Source organism: Phaethon aethereus, assembly GCF_964289735.1.
Source record: "Phaethon aethereus genome assembly, chromosome: 16".
Lineage (NCBI taxonomy): Eukaryota > Metazoa > Chordata > Aves > Phaethontiformes > Phaethontidae > Phaethon > Phaethon aethereus.
In genome coordinates, this window is record NC_138592.1 from 718,936 (window position 1) to 738,532 (window position 19,597).

The window sequence follows — 19,597 nt, forward strand, 5'->3', positions numbered from 1 at the left end:
CTCAGCCGGATCCCCGAGGCTTTGGGACAGCGCGTTCCCAGCAAGCGGGGGGGCTGGGCGGGGTGACAGCACCCTCGCCCATGTACCAGGGAGGGGACAGGATGGGAGGGAGGACTGGAGACAGAGGCATTTCTTTTAACCCCGAAAGAAGGGAGAGGGACTCCTTCTGCAAAGGGCTGCAGCCCGGCAGCGGGGGCCAGCGGGGCAGGGCACAACAGGGACGGGCCAACAGTGGTTTGAGCGGGACCATCCTACCGGCAGCAGGGCGTTTGTGGGGCAGGAGAGCCAGGCTGCGGCCACAGCCCACGCAGGCGGCACGGGAGGCTCTCGCGGTGGCACCGGCTGCCCGGTAGCGCTGGGCTGGGGCAGCGGCAGGGAGCCCGGACGAGCAGCCCGGCACCTGGCTCTGGGCAGGACACGGCTCTTCGTTCTGCCCCACGCGGACCACGCTGGGCGCTTCTCTTCAGGTTTATTAACATTAATGACGTTAGTCCCATGTTAATGAGTGCATGTGAACAAAACGCCTGTCACCGTCACTCGGCCAGGGCTGCAGCAGCCGCGGCGCAGGGGACGGGAAAATCGCCGGGCAGAGAGGGGAGCACGGCAGAGCGGGCGGGCAGAAACGCCTCGGCTGTGGTTTGCGCTCCCATGGGATGCTCTGAGCGTGGCTGCTGATTGCAGGAAACCCTCCCCGCTGTCCTGAGGCAAACGTGGCGCTTGTAGGGGTAAAGGTGAGGATTGCTACACACCTAGCAGATTATTAACAAACCTCGTGAGGCTGGTGATGGCGTTACTGCCGCTCCACAGGCGGCGAGTGCTGGGCACGAGGAACTGAACAACTCTGGGACCGAGAGCTCAGCGACGGCTCCCAGTGTCCAACCTCCAGACACGGGACGTCCCATCCAGTCGGTGACTGAGACTTCCCCAACTGGAACAGACTGGTTTTACTTGGCATTTGCTTTAGCTGGACTGTCAGTGTGGTGGTTCTCCAGGTAAACAATGTGGGGAGGCTTTTCGGAGGGGCAAGGTGGTCTGGGACTCTGGAGGTCCAGGGGCAAAGCCAGGCTCGCTGCTGGGGCTTCTTCGGTGGAGTTCTGAGAGTCTGAGTCTTCAGAGGAGAAACTGCTCTGGCTGGAAACCTGGAAGTACTGGGCGGCTTCTGCCCGCTTTTCTGCAGGCAGACCTTGTGTGCTGGGGGCTGAGACAGTCCCGTGGGGCACAGCGGTGGGACACAAGGGGTCGGCCCCTGGAAAACGCACCCGGGGAAGCAGGGTGAAGGGATGCCGCTGAAGGGGCTGGCTGCGCTCCTGCGAGAGGTGTCCTGCAACTGCCAGGCAGGGTTCGCTCTCGGGTTTTTGGAGGGAGGTATCAGCAGAGACACAGCAGGGAAAGGCACGGTCGCCCTCCGGCGCCTGCCAGCAGCGGGGCTGTGGGGAGCGCGGCAGTGGGCAGGTGGCCGTGCTCAGCTCCGCACCCCGCGCGGGGCCGGGAACGCTGCTGGGCCGGGGCTGTCCTGGCCCCCGGGGCTGTCCTGGTCTCCGGCCGCTGGGCTCTGGCTGCTCTGCCGCACCCCGGCCCCCCGACACCGCTGGCTCGGGCCTGGTGATTGCTTCGCAGACCGGGGCTTCCTTGCAAGGGGCTGCAGACCCCGAGCCAGGAGAGCTGAAGGCATCTCCCTGCCCGTTGGCTTGTTCCCCCCAGGCCTCCTGCAGCTCTGCCAGCATCTCCCCCAGGATCTGCCGGCTCTCCCGATACCTGTGCCGTGCCTCAGTCCAGGCTGCCAGCCCTCGGCTGCTCTGCATCCTGCGCACCTGAGCCTTCATCTCCTGCAGCTTCTCTAGGGCGAACTCCACCGACAGCTTCTGGAAGGAGCTCTGCAGGCACTGCAGCGCCTGGCCCTCCCCGCGCTTCACCCGGGCTGAGCACTGCCTGCAGTCCAGCTTCAGCCCCGTGACCTAGAAAAGAAGGCACGAGTGGCCGCTTTTGTGGCTGCCCAGCCGGCACCTGGTCCTGCAGGAGAGCCCGTGCACCCACCTTGTTGGAGAGCCGGCCGAGCTCCTGCAGCAGCTCCCGCTCAGCCTGCCGCCGCTCCACCTGCCTGGAGAAGCTCAGCAGCTTCGTCCGGAAAAGGGCTGCAGCCACCTGGAAGGGGTCTGCCTCGGGGAACGCCGCATCTCGGACCTCAGCCGCCTCCTGACACAGGGCCAGGCCGTGCCGGTACTGAGCCTGCAGGGATGCCAATAAGGAACAAGCTCCGCACTCGGGGAATGGCGCTGACCTGCTGCGCCGGGACGCGTGCGCAGGATGAGGCTCTCTGCAGGGTAGCACTTGGCATTGCTACCACAACAATACGGGAAATATTTCTGGGCAAGTGAGAAGAAACAGAGAAGGGGGATTCTCCAACTCTCTGCTCTGTCCTGGCTCGGCTCAAAATGTGCAAAATGCATCGTCCTGTCCCGAGCGCAGTCACCTTGCCCTCCGTGCAGTGCACGGAATTAAAGGTCCTCCACACCTCGGGGTATGGGAGGAACAAATCCTTGTCACCACACGGTTTGTTGTCTGATGGACATCCAGGCTCTGCAGCCCAGCCCTGCGGGAGGGAGGGGGCTGAGAGGGACGGAGCGCAGCAGGGGTCGGGAGCGGCAGCCCCTGCCCAAAGCGCACCAAGGAGCGGCACAACCGCCCCCTCACTGGAGCAAGGCTGCCCAAAGACCCCGGCAAAGCTGGGCTTGAAAACTGGAGCTTGGCCCAGCCAGCCTGGGGACACCCAGTTTTGCACACAGAAGCCTCGTTCCAAACTTGGGGCAATTTGGCCTGATTTTATCAAACATTGATAATTTGGTGTTTTTGGTTTGTGCCGAGCGCCAGGCAGGGGCCAGAGCCACCAAACGGTGCTGCTGGCAGCGATACCCTAGGGATGCACGTTACAGAAAAGCCCCCTCCAAACATACTGCTGCCTGGATGAAGAACTCGTCAAACCGCTCAGCAGAGTCCTGGAAGCTGTCGGGGCTCCCGTCCTCGGCGCCCATCTCCTGCAGCCGCGCCGCTGCCTCCCCGTCCAGCCAGCACCCCAGCTGCAAGAGAGAGCGGGGCCAGGGGTCAGGCGGGACCGACTGTCGGCAGCGGCGCTTCCGCGGCACCTCCCTTTCCTTCCCCGGCCAGGGCATCCCATCCCAGGCGTGGTTATGCACAGTCACCCCGTAATGAAAATCAAAGCTCAGGCAATCCTGTTATTCTCTGCTTCCTTCATCATCAAAATCCGAGGAAAGGTGCCCAAAATGCTCAGCCATGGGAACACCACAGAGGACAACTTCCACTTGCTGCACTCAGAGCGGCGCCCCAGGGATGCCCAACTCACCTTGCCGAACTCGGCCTCGAGCTCCCGGACCTTTCGGAGGAACTCCAGGCGCTCCAGGCAGCTGTTGGACTGGGATACCAGGTCGTGAAGCTCTTCCTCCAGCTGGCTGTACAGCCGCTCGGCCACCTCCATGCTGGTCCTATGGGTGGGGGAGGAGAGGGGCCATCAGCACCGGGTGCTGCTGGGTGAGCTGCCAGCTCCTCCTGAAGATGCCGGCCGAGGCAGGAGCCTCCAGAGGGGCCAGCTCCCCATAAGTGGGCACTGGCGTGCGGCCACATGGGCAGCCAGGAGCCAAACGAGCGGATGGGCAGCAACTCAGCACTTGCGGCCGGCGAGAGCCCGGCAGGTGCCCAGGTCGGGAGCCGACCAAGAGACCTTCTCCCCACCCGCCTCGTGCATCCTCAGAGCACACCTGGGACGCGCCGGCACCCACACGAGGGCACCCACACGAGGGTGCGCTGGGCAGCGGGCTCCGGGCCCTGCACGCCAGGCATGCCGCAGCAGAGCACCCTGCACCTCCGACACCTCCCATCCCACACAGCAAGCTGGGTGTCAGGGACCACGGGACGGAGCGCTAGCCCAGCCCAGCCGAGGGGAGGGAGCAGAAGGGAGCGGTGGGATTAGTGCTGCATGTGTGCCTGGGCTGCTGGACGAGCGCAGCACCGCCAGGCACGTGCGGCATCGCCGGACGAGTGTGGCACTGCCAGGCACGTGCGGCATCGCCGGACGAGCGCAGCACCGCCAGACACGTGTGGCATCGCTGGACAAGTGCAGCGTCAGACATGTGCAGCATTGCCGGACGAGCGCGGCGGCGCCAGGGCTTGGCCCCATCTAGCGGCCTTGCCTGAGACCAGCCTGGAGGGCTCGCTGCAGGCCTTGCTGAGCAGCCCCATGTCCTGGACCCGGGGCAGGAGACCCTCCCAAGGCCCCGAGCACCTCACCCAGCCGGGATGACGGGAAATCCTGCAAAGGGCTGTCGAGACGCGAGCTCCAGGCTCGGCGGGGGCACGGCACCAGCACTGAGGCTTGCTGGAGAGAAGCTCGTGCTCGTGGGGACCGAGCTGTCCCCAGGGAGGTGGCTCTGCCAGCCAGCAAACGAGGCTGAGGGTCCCCAGCGTTGGCACCCCTCTCCCGGTGAAGCCGCCCCGTCCTACCTGACATCGGCTGAGGCGCTGAGCCGGGCGGCTTCCCTGCGCAGCCTGGCCAGCACGGCCCCCCCCTCGCGCTGCACAGGCACCAGCTGCGGGTCGCTCAGCACCCTCCGCATCAGCTCCTGGTGCCTCCCGATGCTCGCGGCCACGTCCTGCGGAGGGAGGGTCGGACGCGCATCTCACCTGGCAGCTCCCGGGCCAGCACAGGACGGGCACCCGGGGCTGCGCCCTGAGGGGCGAGCGGAGGGCACAGGGGACAGCCTGCGGCCAGGAGCGGCCAGCCCGGGAGCGATCGCACCGAGGCTTTGGGCAACCGGGGCGAAGCGCTGCTGTGTGCTGGACTGCAGACAGGCTCTTCGGAAACGCCTACAGCCCACGGAGCCGCAGCCCCCCGTTACCTGCGTCCCCGCCAGCGCGTCGGCGCTCCGCAGCTCCTGGATACAGCTCTGCAGCAGCTCCAACGCCCGCCTGAGGCCGGCTGTGAAGGGATGCAGCTTCTGTGGGTGGGACACGCAGCGTGTCAGTGGGGCCAGGGCGGCTGGGCAGGCAGTGGGGCAGAGGGGCAGGCAGCGGGGCAGGGGGGCAGGCAGTGGGGTGGGAGGGCAGGCAGTGGGGCAGGCAGGGGGGCAGGCAGTGGGGCACAGGGGCAGGCAGGGGGGCAGGCAGTGGGGCAGGGGGGTAGGCAGTGGGGCACAGGGGCAGGCAGGGGGGCAGGCAGGGGGGCAGGCAGTGGGGCGGGAGGGCAGGCAGGGGGGCAGGCAGGGGGGCAGGCAGGGGGGCAGGCAGTGGGGCAGGAGGGCAGGCAGTGGGGCAGGCAGGGGGGCAGGCAGTGGGGCACGAGGGCAGGCAGTGGGGCAGGCAGGGGGGCAGGCAGTGGGGCATGGGGGCAGGCAGGGGGGCAGGAGGGCAGGCAGTGGGGCGGGAGAGCAGCCTGCCCACACGGAGGAAGAGGAGGAGCAGCGCCAGGCCAGAGCAGGGAATACTGTGGGGCACCGGGTCAAAGCCGAGGAGGAAGGGAGCGTGGAGGTGGGTGGGCAGTTACAGGCAGGAGCAGTCCGAAGCAGGCAGGAGGGGGCTGCCCTCCTCGCTCAGAGCTCTCCCGTTCCTCCCCCTCTCCTGGGCCTTCCCGTCACTGTTCCAGGGATGTCAGTGAGATGCGGAAGCGGCGGTGGGGACGGAGGGGCACCGCGGGGAGGTGAGGCGGTGGCTAACGCCGTGGTAACAGACACCTGGAAGAATTGAACCCACTCGCCGTGGCAGTAGGGGAAGGCGCCGTCCAGCTCCTGCGTCAGCTGGGAGCTGTTGACGTAGCGGCCCAGAGCCTTCAGCGACGTCACGGTCTCCACCTGCGGGGCACAGGGCTCACGAGCACCTCGGGACCGTGCCAGGTCCCTCCCCAGAAGCACGCCCAGGGCCAGCCTGCGGCAAGGGCCATGTCCCCCTCCTCCCCTAAGCACCCTGCCCCGTTAACCCGCCCGGCGTGGCGGCCCCGGGAGCGCCACGTGCCGGCAGGGCCGAGCACGCCATGTGGCAGCTCCGCTCGGAGCATCTCCTGGCGGCTCCGTGGTGTTTGAATTCACAGGAGATTGCCGGGACTGCAATGATCTGCCATGACAGCCAAGCTAGGCGATCAAGCTCATTAATATTTCACATTATATTAATTAAACTGAGCAGCACTAATAAACAGAAATAAGGAGAACAATAAACCCTTTTGAGTTTAGATTTATTACCCCCGTGCCTGTGTCTGCCCACTGGAGGTAACTGGAAAAGCTCTTGGCTGCCCTTGGGCAGCTTTCGCCGCCTGCGCAGCCCAGCGGGCCCGAGGGCCTGACCCTGCACCCGGCGCGGGGGACCTGCCCCAGCGAGGCGCTGCGCTGCCCGGGGTCCCCGGGCAGGGGAACTGGGGTCTCCGAGCAAGGGGACGGAGGGTCCCCAAGGCGTGAGGCTCCTTTCACCCTGTCTCTGCTCTTCCCACAGGAGATGATGTGGGGACACGAGGAGGGGACAGGGACAGGGACAGGGATGGGCTCACCTGCACCCCGGGCAGCTTCTCGCGGTGGGTGACCAGCTCCCTCTCGGCCAGCAGCAGCACGGTGTGGATGCAGCCCGGCGAAACGCTCTGCGGAAGGCAGGGAAGACTCACCATGGCAAACCCAGCAGAGCAGCCCCTGGGTTACCCACGGTGATGCTGGGGCTCGGTTGCCTGAGTCAGCTGAGGCCGGTGAGCTCATTACAAAGGAAAAGGCTCCCGAGCTCACTGGCGTGGGAAATGGAAACAGGTCGCTCAGGCCACAACCCCGTCCCCATCCACCAGCGCCCTGGCAGAACGGACCCGCGGACAGAGCCTCCTGAGCAAACCCCTCTGCTCGCACCAGCGATGCTTCCCTGCGCAGGGAGCGCTGGGGTCGGCACAGGATTTATCGCGCAGGCTGCAGCCGAGCCCCGAGCAGGCAGAGGCACAGCGCGCTGCGGCGTGGGGGACCCCGCGGCCCCTGGGACGGTGCAGGGCACTCCCCTGGCACGGAAACCCTGCCAGGATGAATCGACCGTCGCTGCGGAGCCAATTTCAGCTGAGGTGAGCTCAGCTAGCGGCGTGCTGAAGGGGTTGGGGCCATGCCGCAGTGCCGGGCAGTAGTGGGGCTGCTGGAGGAGCCCCCGCAGTGGGGCAAGGACAGATCCTGTGGGGCTAGAAGAGACCTTTGGTCCCAAATTGCCGGTGCCTCACGGCTGGTGTTCGGGGAGCTGGAGAGATGCAAGCGCCTGGTATGAGCTCGGTTTAGGGGTGTGGGGAAACGGGGTCTCTGTGCCCTGTTGGGGGACAGTTTGTGCCACCAAAATTAGAGGTTTATCAGCAACATGGGGAACAAAGTGGCAGTTGTTTAAGCGCTGCCAGACCTACAGGGAGTCAGGGGCCAGGACCGGCCGCTGGGGAGGAAGTGGCAAGAGGGACATGGGTTTTCTAGATCAGTGCATCGCAGTGCAGCCGCAGGTAGCCGAGAGCTGCCTCGGTAAATTCGCACCGCGATGCTTACGGGTAAAATCTGCAAGCGAGATAAAAACAGTGACCCCAGGCGTGGCAGGGCTGGGGGCTGCTGGAGAAGCTGCTGCCAGCCGAGGGATCGCACCACGTGGTGGGTGCACAGGAGGCTCTGAGGGACCCCCAAAGAGCAGCAGCTCTCCCTCCCGGGCAGGGACCCCCGCCCCGGCACGTCCATGGCAGAGGCACGCGGAGCCCGGCATACCTGGACAGAGCGGAGGGCCGAGAACAGGACGGGAGCGGGCGGCTGCTTCCTGGCATCCACCACGACGGTCAGCCCGCCGTCCTTTGCTTCTCGCCTGGCCAAGGGGAGATACAGTGAGCAGGAGCCAGGCTGCACAGCTTAGAAGCGGCGCATGAAACGGGGGTCCCTCCCCTGAGGCAGGGCCCACGCGGAGGCCCCCGCTCGCGGCTCCGCACCCCCAGGCAGCAGGGTGAGGGCAGGCAGGAACCACCGGCACCGCAGGCGATGGCCTCCTCCCCGTGGGACGCCCCAGCCGAGGGCAGCCCAGACCTTCGGAAACGCGTGCCTTGGGCAGGGGCACGGCACAGGGTCCCCGGGGGTGGCTGCAGGCGGGACCGTGGACATGGTGGGGACATGCGGGACGTGCCCAAACCAGCATGTGCAGGATGCTGGGCATCCATCCCGGCTTGGCCCGGGGGCTGCCCGGGACCCCTGAGCTGGGAAGCAGCCGGGGGGGCCCAGCAGGTCCTCCTGGCCCTTACCTGGGGAGGGAGCAGAGGTAGAGGATGAGCCTGGCCAGCTCGGCGGCCGAGCACCACGCAGCCCCCCAGGCGCTGCCGCTGGTGGTCACCTGGAGGAGGGCCCTGCCCAGCCTGTCCGAGCTGCCTGCGGGGAACGGGGCGAGTGACCGCTCCAGCAGCCACCCGCCGGCTCCAAACTCCAGCCCCGAGCAACCCCCGAGAGGGGCCGGGGCTCCCATCGGCCTCGCTGCTGCTCGCCCAGCGGGCGCGGGCTCTGCCCCGGCGCGGGGCCTCAGCCCGCGTTAATGCTGCGTGGCCGTGGCGGCGCAGCAGCCGCCTCGGTGCAGCCTGCCCCGGCCCCTCCGGAGGGGCAGCGCCAGCCCGCGAGGGCTCGAGGGCTCTCGGCACGAACGCCGGCCCTGCAAATGCCAGGGCAGAGCTGCTGAGGACGTTTTTCCTGAAAAAAGATGTTTTTTGTCACTGTTTTTCAGCTCTTGGGAAAAGGAAGGAGCCAAATGTTTAGTGTTTGGCAGCTAAAAGCTGAACGGCTTCATTGGTGAGGAATGGTGTGGGAGGGCTCGCTGCAGCTGGGAGCCGGGGCAGCTGCTCGGAGCAGACTGCTTGTTTTTATGTTTTTAATTTTTTTGACCAGCTGAAAGGAAATTTTCCGCTTGGGAGCTTTCTGGCCTCCAGCAAAGCCCTGAAACCTGCCTCCAGAAAACCCTCTCCAGCAGCACGGGGCTCTCCCTCCAGAGCAGGCCTCTCCCAACATCCCCCCGCGGGTCTCGCGGTGCCGGCGGTACCTGGCAGGCACACGATGCCCGAGCGCAGCAGCCCAGCGTGCAGGTCCTGCCAGGTCGGCGGCTCCCGGTCAGGGCTGCCGGTGCCGGGCACCGAGGGACCGTTCTTGCAGCTGGTACTTTCCAGGGACCGTTCCTCCGCGGGGGGAGCTGCCGCCGCCGCATCTGTACCTGCCCGTGGGGACAGAGAGAGGAGCTGGTGACGCGTAACGAGGCGGAGAAATGCAAAAGCCCCCGCAGAGCCCGGGCAGGTGCCGCAGCCCCGCGCGGACGGTACCTTTCCCGGCTGGCTTGGCTCTGCCCATCCTGGGCGAGTAGATGGCAGACATCTTCTTCCAGGCCCCTTCGTGCTGGCTGGCGGCTCTTTCGTCCCCAGGGGCTGCCCCGAGCCGCGGGCCCTTCAGGAAGGAGAACTTGTGGCTGGAGCCCAGAGGCAGCCGGGGGCTGCCCTGCCGCGGCAATGCCTCTGCCTGCACCCTGGGACTCGCCCGGCGGGGACGGCGGGCGAGGAGCGTGGGGCTGCCAGCCCCGCTCCTGCGCTGCACGGGGGCCTCACATGGGGCAGCGGGGGGCAGCTGGGGGCCGTGGCCATCCGGCTCCTCCAGGATGGCTGCCATCAGCCCAGGGCCGAAGCTCACCGGGTTCTGCAGTGCGGCCAGGTAGGAGTCACGGTGGCGGCATCGTGGGCCGTGTGGCCCCAGCTCCCGGCTCAGCTTCCTCCCCAGGCATGGGGTGCAGGGACCCTCCCCCGAGCTCGCTGCCCCCCCGCAGGGCCAGGTCTCTGCCCCCGGCCCCCCGTTCACACAGGGGAGCGTTGCCTCGGCCCCGGCCCCCGTTGGCCCCGCTGGGCAGGAGGGCGGCAGGGACCTGGCCAGGAGGTCCAGCTGCTCCTGGGAGAGCTCCAGCAGGTCCACATACTCCCCCTCCAGGTTCTGGCTGACGATCTCAGAGAGGCTGGGCACGGCCAGCGTGGCCGGCTTCTTCTGCAGCCCAGCCTGGTCCACCTTGATCAGTCCCGGGTATCTTCCCTGGCTCGACTTCCGAGAGGTGACCTTGCAGCCCGGGATGGTGCCCGCAACGTTGCCGTAGGGCACCGGGACGTCCGCCGTGCCGCAGGGCACGGGCTCGCTGGGTGCTGCTGGCTCGGCTGCGATTTCAGGAGCGGGGCCGTGCCGGCCGCCCGCAGACGCGCTGTCGGCTCCAGCCTTGGGCTTGTCGATGAACTCCGGTGTGGCAATCTTGCTCCATGGCAATGGGGCGATGCCGTTCTCGGTGGCCACCAGGCAGGTGCGCAGTGGGGCTCCTGCCCGGTCACTGTTGATCTCCTCCAGCCACTCGTTGGTGAAGAGCAGCGCGTAGGCGGCCTCGGGGACGGGCGTCTCCTCCACTGTGCGCAGGTCGCGGGAGAGGTGCTTGACGGTGATGCGCGCCGAGTGCTCCTCGCAGGGCTCTGCTTGCAGGTAGAAGTCCCCGGGGCGCAGCAGGAGGGGGTTGAGCGGCGCGAGGTGGACGACCACTTTCTCGTGAAGACACAAGGGCCAGCCTTCATGGAGAAAGATGCAGTTAAAGTAGGGAGCCTGGGAGGGAGGAAGAACACAGAACGTGAGCAAGTGCCCCCGCCAGCTCCGTACCCTCCCGGTCGGCCCCGTGCGCTCTCGCTGCCCAGCTCTGCGCTTCCTACGATGGGCAACGAAGAGCCCGGTGACCTGGCGGGATGTCCCTGAACCAAGCCACAGCAGGGTCCTGCAAGCCCACCCAGAGCCCGCAGCCGTTCCTGGGCTGCCAAGTCCTCCCCACGTGCTAACAGAGGGGAAACCTCGACTTGGACCCTCTCCAGAGGCGAGTCAAAGCGACCCGGGAGTCCTCCTGCCCTTGTCACAGCGACCGCAGGTGCCAGGCTCTGTGCCGGAGCCGCCCCGGGGAGCTGGGCACACCGCGGTCCCCTCCGCAGGGAGGGGACGGGGACGGGGACGGGGAGGGCGACGTGCGGAGAGGGAGCCTGCAGCCCGGCGCAGGGCACGTCCCTGCAGGGTGTCATGCAATGGGGCAAACCCCGCACAGCCGGGAGTGGGGCACAGGGGCACCGTGGCGCGGGGGGCGCGGGCTTACGCAGGCCGCCTGGCGCACGTGCTCGAAGAGGCGCTTGGCCGGGATGAGGAACTGGAGCAGGCAGCAGAGCCCATCTCCCTGGTAGCTGGTCTCCAGCAGCCGGAACACCTGGCCCAGGACCGTGGGGGCCGTGGCTTCGAAGGGCGGGTAGAGGGCCTGGAGGGCACTCTGCACCGCCGCGTCCAGCGACCCGGCGTCCTGCGGGAGGAAAGCGTTGCCGCTGGGGTGAGCGGCCTCGCAATGGGACGCCATCACCCCCCGCGGAGCCTGTGCCCACCATCCCGCGCCGCACCGCGCCTCTGACGGGTCCCTGGTACGCCCACGCCGGCAACGCCGCCGAGCTCAGGGAACTCCAAACCTTCCCGGGCTGGAAACTGGGGAGGAACCAGGCGTAGAGCACACCAAGCACCGTGCAGCCGCGGTACGGCCGGCTCTGGTTCCCAGCGCTGGGCTGTGGTTTGCGGAGCCCGAGATGAGCCCTGAGCGCAGCCTGCCGCGCCGCTCGGGAACGCTGGCCTTGCGGAGGTGGAGGAGCCGCAGCAGCCAAGGGGTTAAGCCAAGCCAGACTCCGAGCGTGGGGATGTGCCGGGCTCAGCAGCTTGCTGCAGGAATGCAGCAGATGGGAGGAAGGACAAACATCTGAAGATGGATAGAGTGTTTTGGTTCAGACGCATCGCTGGATTTGCCGAACTCGAAATTAGTCCTCAGAGCGTTTTCTGGGAAGCGCTGTGCCGGGTTACGGCCCCCTCCCCTGCGCCGCTTCCAGACCGGGGCGAGGATGCCGGTTTATGCCGCACGTAAACTGGCGGTTCCGAGTTTGCTCTCCCAGCTTCGCAGGAGACGTCGGCTGCGCAGACCCGGCGGGCGCAGCGGGTACTCGCAGGGAAGCCATCGGACGGCTCCCGTTAACGCCCAGCTGCGTTCCAGGCAGCGCGGGGGTGACTACAGACATGGCTGCCAAAAGGTGCCCATGGGTGAGCGGGAGAGACAGAGGCTTCTCCAGCTCCTTGGGGGTATTTCTGCAGGAGAGGCTCAGACGAACAACAGATCAGGCTGGGGCTGGCGCCGGGGGGCGGGTGGGCGAACGGCACCTTTTCTGCTGGAAACGGTGCTGCTGCGGCAGAGCTGCAGGTTTCTGCGTGGCGCAGGCGCAGGCCCAGCCCGGCTGCTGGGGATCTGCCACTCCGCAGCGGGACGTCTCTCCTCCTCTTCCTCCTGCAGAGCGTGGCGTGTGCGGGCACCGGGGAGCCCCTAGCTCTGCCACCGGCTGCAGCCCACCGCAAAGCCAAGTCCATCCCCCAGGGCCGGGCTCCGGCTTTAACGGTGGAGGGACCCCCGCGCCGCAGGGGCGAGCCTGCTCCCCGCCGGCCGGGCAGCGCCAGGTCGTGCGCCTCAGGCAGCCACGGCTTGCCGTCGTCCCTGTGCTCCTGCACCGGTACCCGGGCACTCGGGTGGGATTATCCGAAGCTGGGATTATCTGAAGGTGGGTGTTAGTTTCAGGCGGCTAATCCCTGGCCTGGGAGCCCATACAGAGACAAAGTGGCTGCAGTCAATTCAGCTTAATTAGCTTCAATGCGCTTTAGCTAAAGCACTTTGCCGTCACGCTTCGGTTAATTCTTCTTGACTTTTTCTCCGTGTCTCCGCGCAGCGATCTCCCGCCCTTGGGCCTGGCAGGAGAAGCCGCGGGGCCTGGGCGGCGCAGGAGGACAGCAAGTCCCTTCTCAGCGCCCGGATGCGCAGGTGCGTTCCCCTGCCAGGCTTTCTGCCGCCGGACCACCGGGCTTCACGTGTTTTGTCTTGTTTTGCACACCGAGCGCGGCTCCTTCCCCGCCCCAGCACGGAGCTGAGGAGCCGCCACCGGTAGCAGCAAAGGGGGATCCTTCCAGCTCCTCACGCTGCCACGAGAGACGGGCCGGCACTGCCTGCCCTGCCGGCGCTTGCCAGAGCCCGCGACCCAGAGCCACCCTTGCACAGCCCTGGCACATCCCAAAAGCGGCTCTTTTGAAACCGAACTAAACTCTTACTGGCTGAGCTCATGCAGCACTGATAAAACAGCAAATGAAAACAGCAAGAGAAGCCAAGTCCCCCGAGCCCAGGGCTGCCACGGCTCCGCTCCGGGCAGGCTGCGTCGCAGGGCGACGAGCAGCCCCAAACCCGGCCGTTCCCCAGCTCGGCCGCGCTGCCGGGGAGGGCTCTGCGGGGCGGGGGGTGCAGCCCACGGCCCGACGGGGCCAAGGCGCGTGCTTCCAGCAGCCCCATCCCACCTCCACCGTCTGCCTCGACACCGTCCCCTCAAACCCGAGAGCAGCCTCCACCGGCCGCAGCAGACGCAGCCCGGCTCCCCGGCCCTGCCCCGTCCCGCACCTCGGCGGCCAGGGAGAAACGCTCGGAGTGCGGGTAAACCGGCTGGGATAATCTCGGGGTGTCTGGGCAGCCCTGCTGCAGGGGGAAAAAGGAAAATCTTCCAAATCACCACCAAAACCTCACAGCAAAGGGACGCCCCAGAGGATGGATCGACTGAATAAACAAAGCCGCTCCCCTGTCACTGGAATACGAACGCCCAGGACTTCATCCAGCAGCGGGGACTGCGTGAGCCAGCGTCGGGCGAGAACTACTGACTGACGGAGGCACGAGACGCAGCCTGCATTGTGCTGGGGACTGTTTTGGCCTGGAATGACCAAAACTGTGTTTGTTAAGTGTCACAAAGCACTTCATCACTGGGGGAGGTTTCGGGGTAACCACGCTGCAGTGGCTCCACGTTCGCGGGAGAAGCCGAGGCCAGGCCGGTTGGGGAGCCGTTAGAAATCCAAAAGCAACCAATTAGCCCACGTCCCTCGGCCAGCTGCGAGGGAGCGCAGAACCGAAACAAAAGGCATTAGGGAGCATAAGGAGATTTACATTTGCAAAGCTATTTCCATTTTAATAAGCCAAAGTGCTGTTAAATAGAGATTGATATTTCTCCCCAAATACCCATATTTTTTGAAGTGGTTTACACCAACAAGACGAGCTGGGCTTTGGTGTTTTGGTGCTGTAAAGTTGTTTAAGTCGTCCACAAAGCCACAAAGGGACATAGCTCCATCTCCTTTCTCCCTCCTGCTCAGGAAGAAGCGAGGTTTGAGCGCTGGGACCAGCCCTGAATAACAATTCCTCCCCTTCTTCTGCAGCTCTTGCTGTCAGCAAGTTTGGCAGGGCACGATGCACACGCTAACGAACAGCCCCAGCCTGGCAGGGTGGGAGGCCGGCGCTCGGCACAGCATTGCCCGGGAGCCCGGGGCGACGGCGCGTGCTGGCTGCGGTGACAAACGAGATGGCCGGCCTGGGGACCATCCGCCGAGCGCCCCGCACCTACATGCCAGGCACAGTTCACGCAGATGCACCCACTTGCTGCACCCCATCTCCCTCGCCAAACTTCGCAGGCAAGTTTGAGCATTGTGGGCTGCAGCCCTGCACGTGCCTGCCCAGCGGCTGACGGCTCCTTCGCTCCCACCTCCGCCGTCGCTCCCCACCTCCGCTTTCGCTCCCACCTCCGCTCCCCACCTCCACCTCCGCTCCCCACCTCCGCCTTCGCACCCACCTCCGCTCCCCACCTCCGCCTTCGCTCCCACCTCCGCTCCCCACCTCCACCTCCGCTCCTCACCTCCGCTTTCGCTCCCACCTCCGCTCCTCACCTCCGCTTTCGCTCCCACCTCCGCTCCCCACCTCCACCTCCGCTCCCCACCTCCGCCTTCGCACCCACCTCCGCTCCCCACCTCCGCCTTCGCTCCCCACCTCCGCCTCCGCTCCCCACCTCCGCTTTCGCTCCCACCTCCGCTCCCCACCTCCGCCTTCGCACCCACCTCCGCTCCCCACCTCCACCTCCGCTCCCCACCTCCACCTTCGCTCCCGCCGCCCACCCGTGCTCAGGAGGGCCGGGGGCCGGCAGGTGCTCGCGGGGGCCGGCGGCACGCGGGGAGGGGAGGGTCGGGAAAGGGTAGGAAAGCAGAAGGAATTACCATGTTTACCGGGAGGCGGCAGAGGGGCCGGGGGGGCCGCGGCACCAACCGTCCCTTCCCGCGTCCCTGCTGGGGCCGAGCGCTGCCCTGCCGCGCGCGCTGTCCCACCCGCGGCCGGTCCGCGGGCGGCTCTTCCACGGGCGGCTCGTCCCCGGGCGCCGGCGCGGCCCCGAGTTGCGGGCGGGGGCGGGCGGCCCCGGCCCCCCCGGCCCCCCGGCCCCGGCCCGGCTCCCTCCGCCCGCCGCGCCTCTTCTGGGGAAGAAAAAAAAGAAGGAAAAAGAAAGAAAAGGCGAAGGAAGAGCGAGCGCGGCGGGGCGGGCCGGGGGAGGGGGCTGGCGGCCGCCGCTCGGGGGGCGCCGCCGTGGGCTCCCGGGGCGGCGGCGGCGCCGGGGCGGCCCGCGCGGGGCTTGGAGGGGTTGGGGGGGGGGGGTGCAAGACCCCCGCAGAAAAAGGCCCCGCGGGGGGCTGCAGGAGGGCGGCAGCCCCGGGGATGCGGGTCCAGCCCCCCGAGATCTGCTCCCCGACCCACGGAGCAGCTCCGGGCGCGGGGCGGGGGGGGGGGGTCCTGCACAGCCCCGGGACACGCAACGCTGCGCGTGCACGCGTGTGCCTGTGTGTGCGGGATTGTGGCCGCTCTGTTCAAATCAAGGCAGGCCAGCGCTGGCCCGGGACTGGCCCGTGCCGGGAGCAGAGCTCTCGGCACAGCTCCGGGCGCCCCTTCCCCCGGCCTAAACGCACAGCAGGGGGAAAGTGTCGCTCGCGGCTCTTCGGGCTGCTTCAGCCATGGGAAGTACCGACTTGAAGGCAGAATTGTGTGATTTAGCAACCAGAAGTCATACAAAAACAACCGGTGTCAGAGCCAAAGCCACAGATTAGGTCTATCCTAACGCAAACCGCTGCTGCTCAGCACAGCTCTTCCATCCCCGGGCACGGCGTCCGGCACGCTCGGCCCCGCTGCTCCTCGCCCGGGCTGAAGGCCTGTTGCGTTCCGCTGTCGGGTTCGTGGGCTCAGGGCTGGGGCAGGGCTGGGCCGAGGCTCAGGACCAGGGGCGGGTGGGACGGCCACAGCGTGGGCTGCAAGCCGCCAGGGCAGTCTCGATAACGAACATTTGTCCAGGGATTAGCGAGCAGCCAAAGGACACTCTGTGAAAACAAGCCGAGACGGGAGGAGGTACAGCTGGGTTGCTGGCTTGTTTGGAGGGAGGACGGCGCCAGGGAGGGCTTTGCGTTTGCTTCCGATTTCCTTGGGAGCTAGCGAGAGCCCTTTGGTCACCCATACAGATCACGAGTGCTGCAAGGGCTCAGGCACCAGCGGTCATGCCGGGTAGGCAGAGGCTCGGCTGTGGGCAGCGGGGCTGGAGCACCCGGCTGCAGCCCACCGCACCGCTCTGGACCCACTGGCACTGCCACGGCTCGGTGCAGGGCTGGCCCTCGGCTCAAACCTGCTCCAAGCTGTCTGCCCAGGATGCCATGCAAATGGAGGCCCGCTGGGCCAGCTCCTCCCTTCCCCACCAGCGGCCAGTTGCTCCTTTCATTGCGTTAGTTCACATACGCTGCTTCAGCCGTTTTGTAGATTCCCTGAGCGTGAGGGGAGCATGAGCTCGTGCTCCCACCTTCTTTAATCGTGCGGTTACCTCTGAAACGAGCCCGAGAACTTGCTTGGGCTCAGGTACCTTCTGACAGGCCGTGGGGCTGGGCGAGGAGTCTGCGGGCGGGGAGGAAGGCAGGGGGTCCCGGCAGCGGCACTGGTGAGCAGGTGGGGAAGGTTGTGAAGCTCAGCCCAGGGGGACCCCACCACCCCAGCACCGTGGGGTGCCCGAGGGCGGCAGCTCCCTGCCTGGGCCCCAGGGTGCCCAGGTGTGTGCAGGGGGGCCACCCTGCAAATGCCCCCAGCGTGGCTGGATCCAGCCCTGCATCCCTGTGGCACCCCAGAGCAGCTCCCCGTGCCCTCCTGCTGCCCTGAGACGGCAAGGCTGGAGGTGGGGGTGGGCGTGCTGGGGACCAAGCCCACCCAGCAAAAGGCAGAGCTCCTGGGGACCTCCCGGGTGCCGCTGCCACCCCAGGGCCCCTGACCCCATGAGCTCACCCTCCTCTTTCGCTCCCTCTCTCCATGTCCTGTTTGTCCCGAGCAGCTGCTGGGACAAGCTGCATGTGGCCTCCTGCCCTGCCCCTCCGCCGGCACAGAGCCACCATTCAGATCCCCCCAGGCTCTGCCCGAGGTCACCATTCCTGCATTTTTATTTTTACTTTTCTGCAAAATCATCCCCCTCGGCTCTCTGCATCCCCTTTTGTCTCCCACGAGGCTCCCAGACCTCGTGTCACGAGCTGGCGTGCACAGGGAGGAGCCCGCCTGTCTGGGGCCGATGGCAGCTCTCAGCGGGTGGAGAAGATGCTCTGGCCGCGGTGCGGGTCCCAGGGGGGCCCCTGGGACGTCACCGGGATGTCGGGGCGGAGGGACGGCGAGGGTGGTGAGCCCGGCATCGGGGACGGGCTCTGGGGCTGGGCTCCCGCTGGGAGCCTTGTTGCTTCTAGCCGCGTCCCTGCAGCCAGGGTCCTCGTCCGGCGGGTGCAGCTGCTCGCCGCACCGCAGGGCTCCTGCTTTATTAGCTCTCGGGTCCCCGGCTGTGCCTGGCTGCCTGTTTCAGATGCAGCGGTCAGGGCTGGCATCAGCAGCGACCCTGCGCTGGCGGAGAGCCCTCCCGGCTCCAGGAACAGCCAGAGCCAGGTCACGCTGCTCCTGCAGCTGGGAAAACAACGGCGGAGGAGTCCCCACGTGTCCCCCCGGCTGTATTTTTAGATGCTGCTGGATCAAAGGTTGTCAGGGGCTTGCAGGTGACGGTGGGCAGTGTCAGGCTGGCAGCAACACGGGAGCAGGCAGGAGCGGCAGCTCCCCCACATCTCGATGCTGACAGTATTTTTGCCAAGCGCTGGGTGAAGTCCCTGCAGGTCTAGGGACAACCGTGGTGGCCACAGGTCCTTGTGAGAGCCCGGTCCTGTTGGTGGCAGTGAACTTGTCCTGGCTGGAAAGGGATACAGGGAGCTTTTATTTCTGGCCGTGGACTTCTCTTTTCCAAGTTCCCTCCAAAACCAGCCGGGTTGCTCTCTGTTTTCTTGCCGAGCCTCCCGGGTTTTCCCCTGCGTTTCCCCAGCGGCATGTTTGCCAGCCCACAGCTCTGCCCTGCAGCGGCGAGTGAAAGCCTGGTGAGCAGCAGCAGCGCTGCCCAGGCCCCGGGGAATTCCTGGGGCGGTTGTGGCACCGCAAGAAATGGATGCAGCCGGATTTCCTTGCGGAAGCCAAACGAGTCTGGGCGTCCTTGCTCGCAGCCCAAGGAGCAGCAGGACCTGCCATGCTGCCCTGCATCTGCCAGAGGCCCCCCCGGGGGCAGCTGGGGTGCAGCCAGCCCTTGCCGGGTGCTCGCCTGGGAAGGGGCTCGGTGTGGCAGCGAGCCCGGGGGACCCAGGCTGGTGGCTGCTGGGGATGGAGCGGAGCCACAGCCCGACCCCCGGGGAGCCCCAGCACGCAACGGCAGAGTGGTTTGGGCCATTGCATCACGCAAGAGCTGCGGAAAGAGCTGTGAGCAGGGTTGTGACCTGCCCGCACGTGCCGAGCGTGTGGAGCCAGAGGAAGCCCTGCCCTGGGAGCAGGGGCTGGCCTGGGGACGGCAGGGAGCGGGTCCTGGCTTGCAGCCCTGGGCAGGGGACAGCCGGCAGCACAGGAGAGGGACCTCCGGCAGCTCCCTGCCCTCCCAGCCTCTTGGCTCCCGTCGGACGATGGCCCTTTCCTGCACGTACAGCCCAGCAAACCGCAGCCCAGCTCCGGCAGCGCCGTGGGGACCAGTCTTTCCACAGCAGAGTAGCCCCCCGCCCTCCCGGGACTGGCAGAGCAGCCCGTCAGGCAAATCCTTTTCCCCTCCGACGGGTCAGGTCGGGCAGGGCAGGATTTCACGCTCAATTCCCTGCTGTCATCCCTCGCAAGAAGCGCTACCGGCACCAGCCCGTGGTGTCGGGTATTAGATGTGGTTTCAGCTGTTCCTTGCCAAACACAGGAGTGTTTGGTCAGGGTTTGTGCCGGTTGAAGGTTTTTTTCAGTTCAACTTTAAAATTTGCTCAAACCCAGAAGGAAGACTTTCTGGTTTTGCTTCCTCTCTGTGCTGCTCCCTATAAAATTTCATTTCTCCTCATGGAAGAGGTTCTGGTTCCTCCCTGCTTGTCCGGAATGTCTTAAATACTGTTTTGAAACAGCCCTGCTGAGATGTGGTGTCATGGACGGGAGGCTTTGGGGACCTTCTCCCCTGTACCGAGCAAGACCCAGCAAAGTGCTGATGACAGGCAGTGGCAAGGCCGTGGCACTGCAGAGGCTGCCCGTAGGGATTTGGCTTTAGCCCTCTCCTCTGCTCTTGGCTGCTTCTTTCTGGGCAAAAGGAGCTCTGCCCATGGGCTCCTGG

General features: G+C 66.4%; 1 protein-coding gene across 1 annotated transcript; it reads right to left on the reverse strand.

Moving 5' to 3' along the window:
- Positions 1–944: 944 nt before the first annotated feature.
- KIAA1755 lies at positions 945–11,412 on the reverse strand (the record flags this gene model as incomplete). The annotated part of the gene is made up of 13 exons (XM_082007128.1): positions 945–1,955; positions 2,035–2,226; positions 2,952–3,074; positions 3,359–3,497; positions 4,513–4,661; positions 4,908–5,006; positions 5,739–5,855; positions 6,542–6,628; positions 7,752–7,845; positions 8,273–8,396; positions 9,055–9,222; positions 9,329–10,628; positions 11,161–11,412. The coding sequence occupies 13 exons, from the start codon at positions 11,410–11,412 to the stop codon at positions 945–947; spliced, it is 3,855 nt and encodes a 1,284-aa protein (XP_081863254.1).
- Between the last annotated feature and the right edge of the window lie 8,185 nt (positions 11,413–19,597).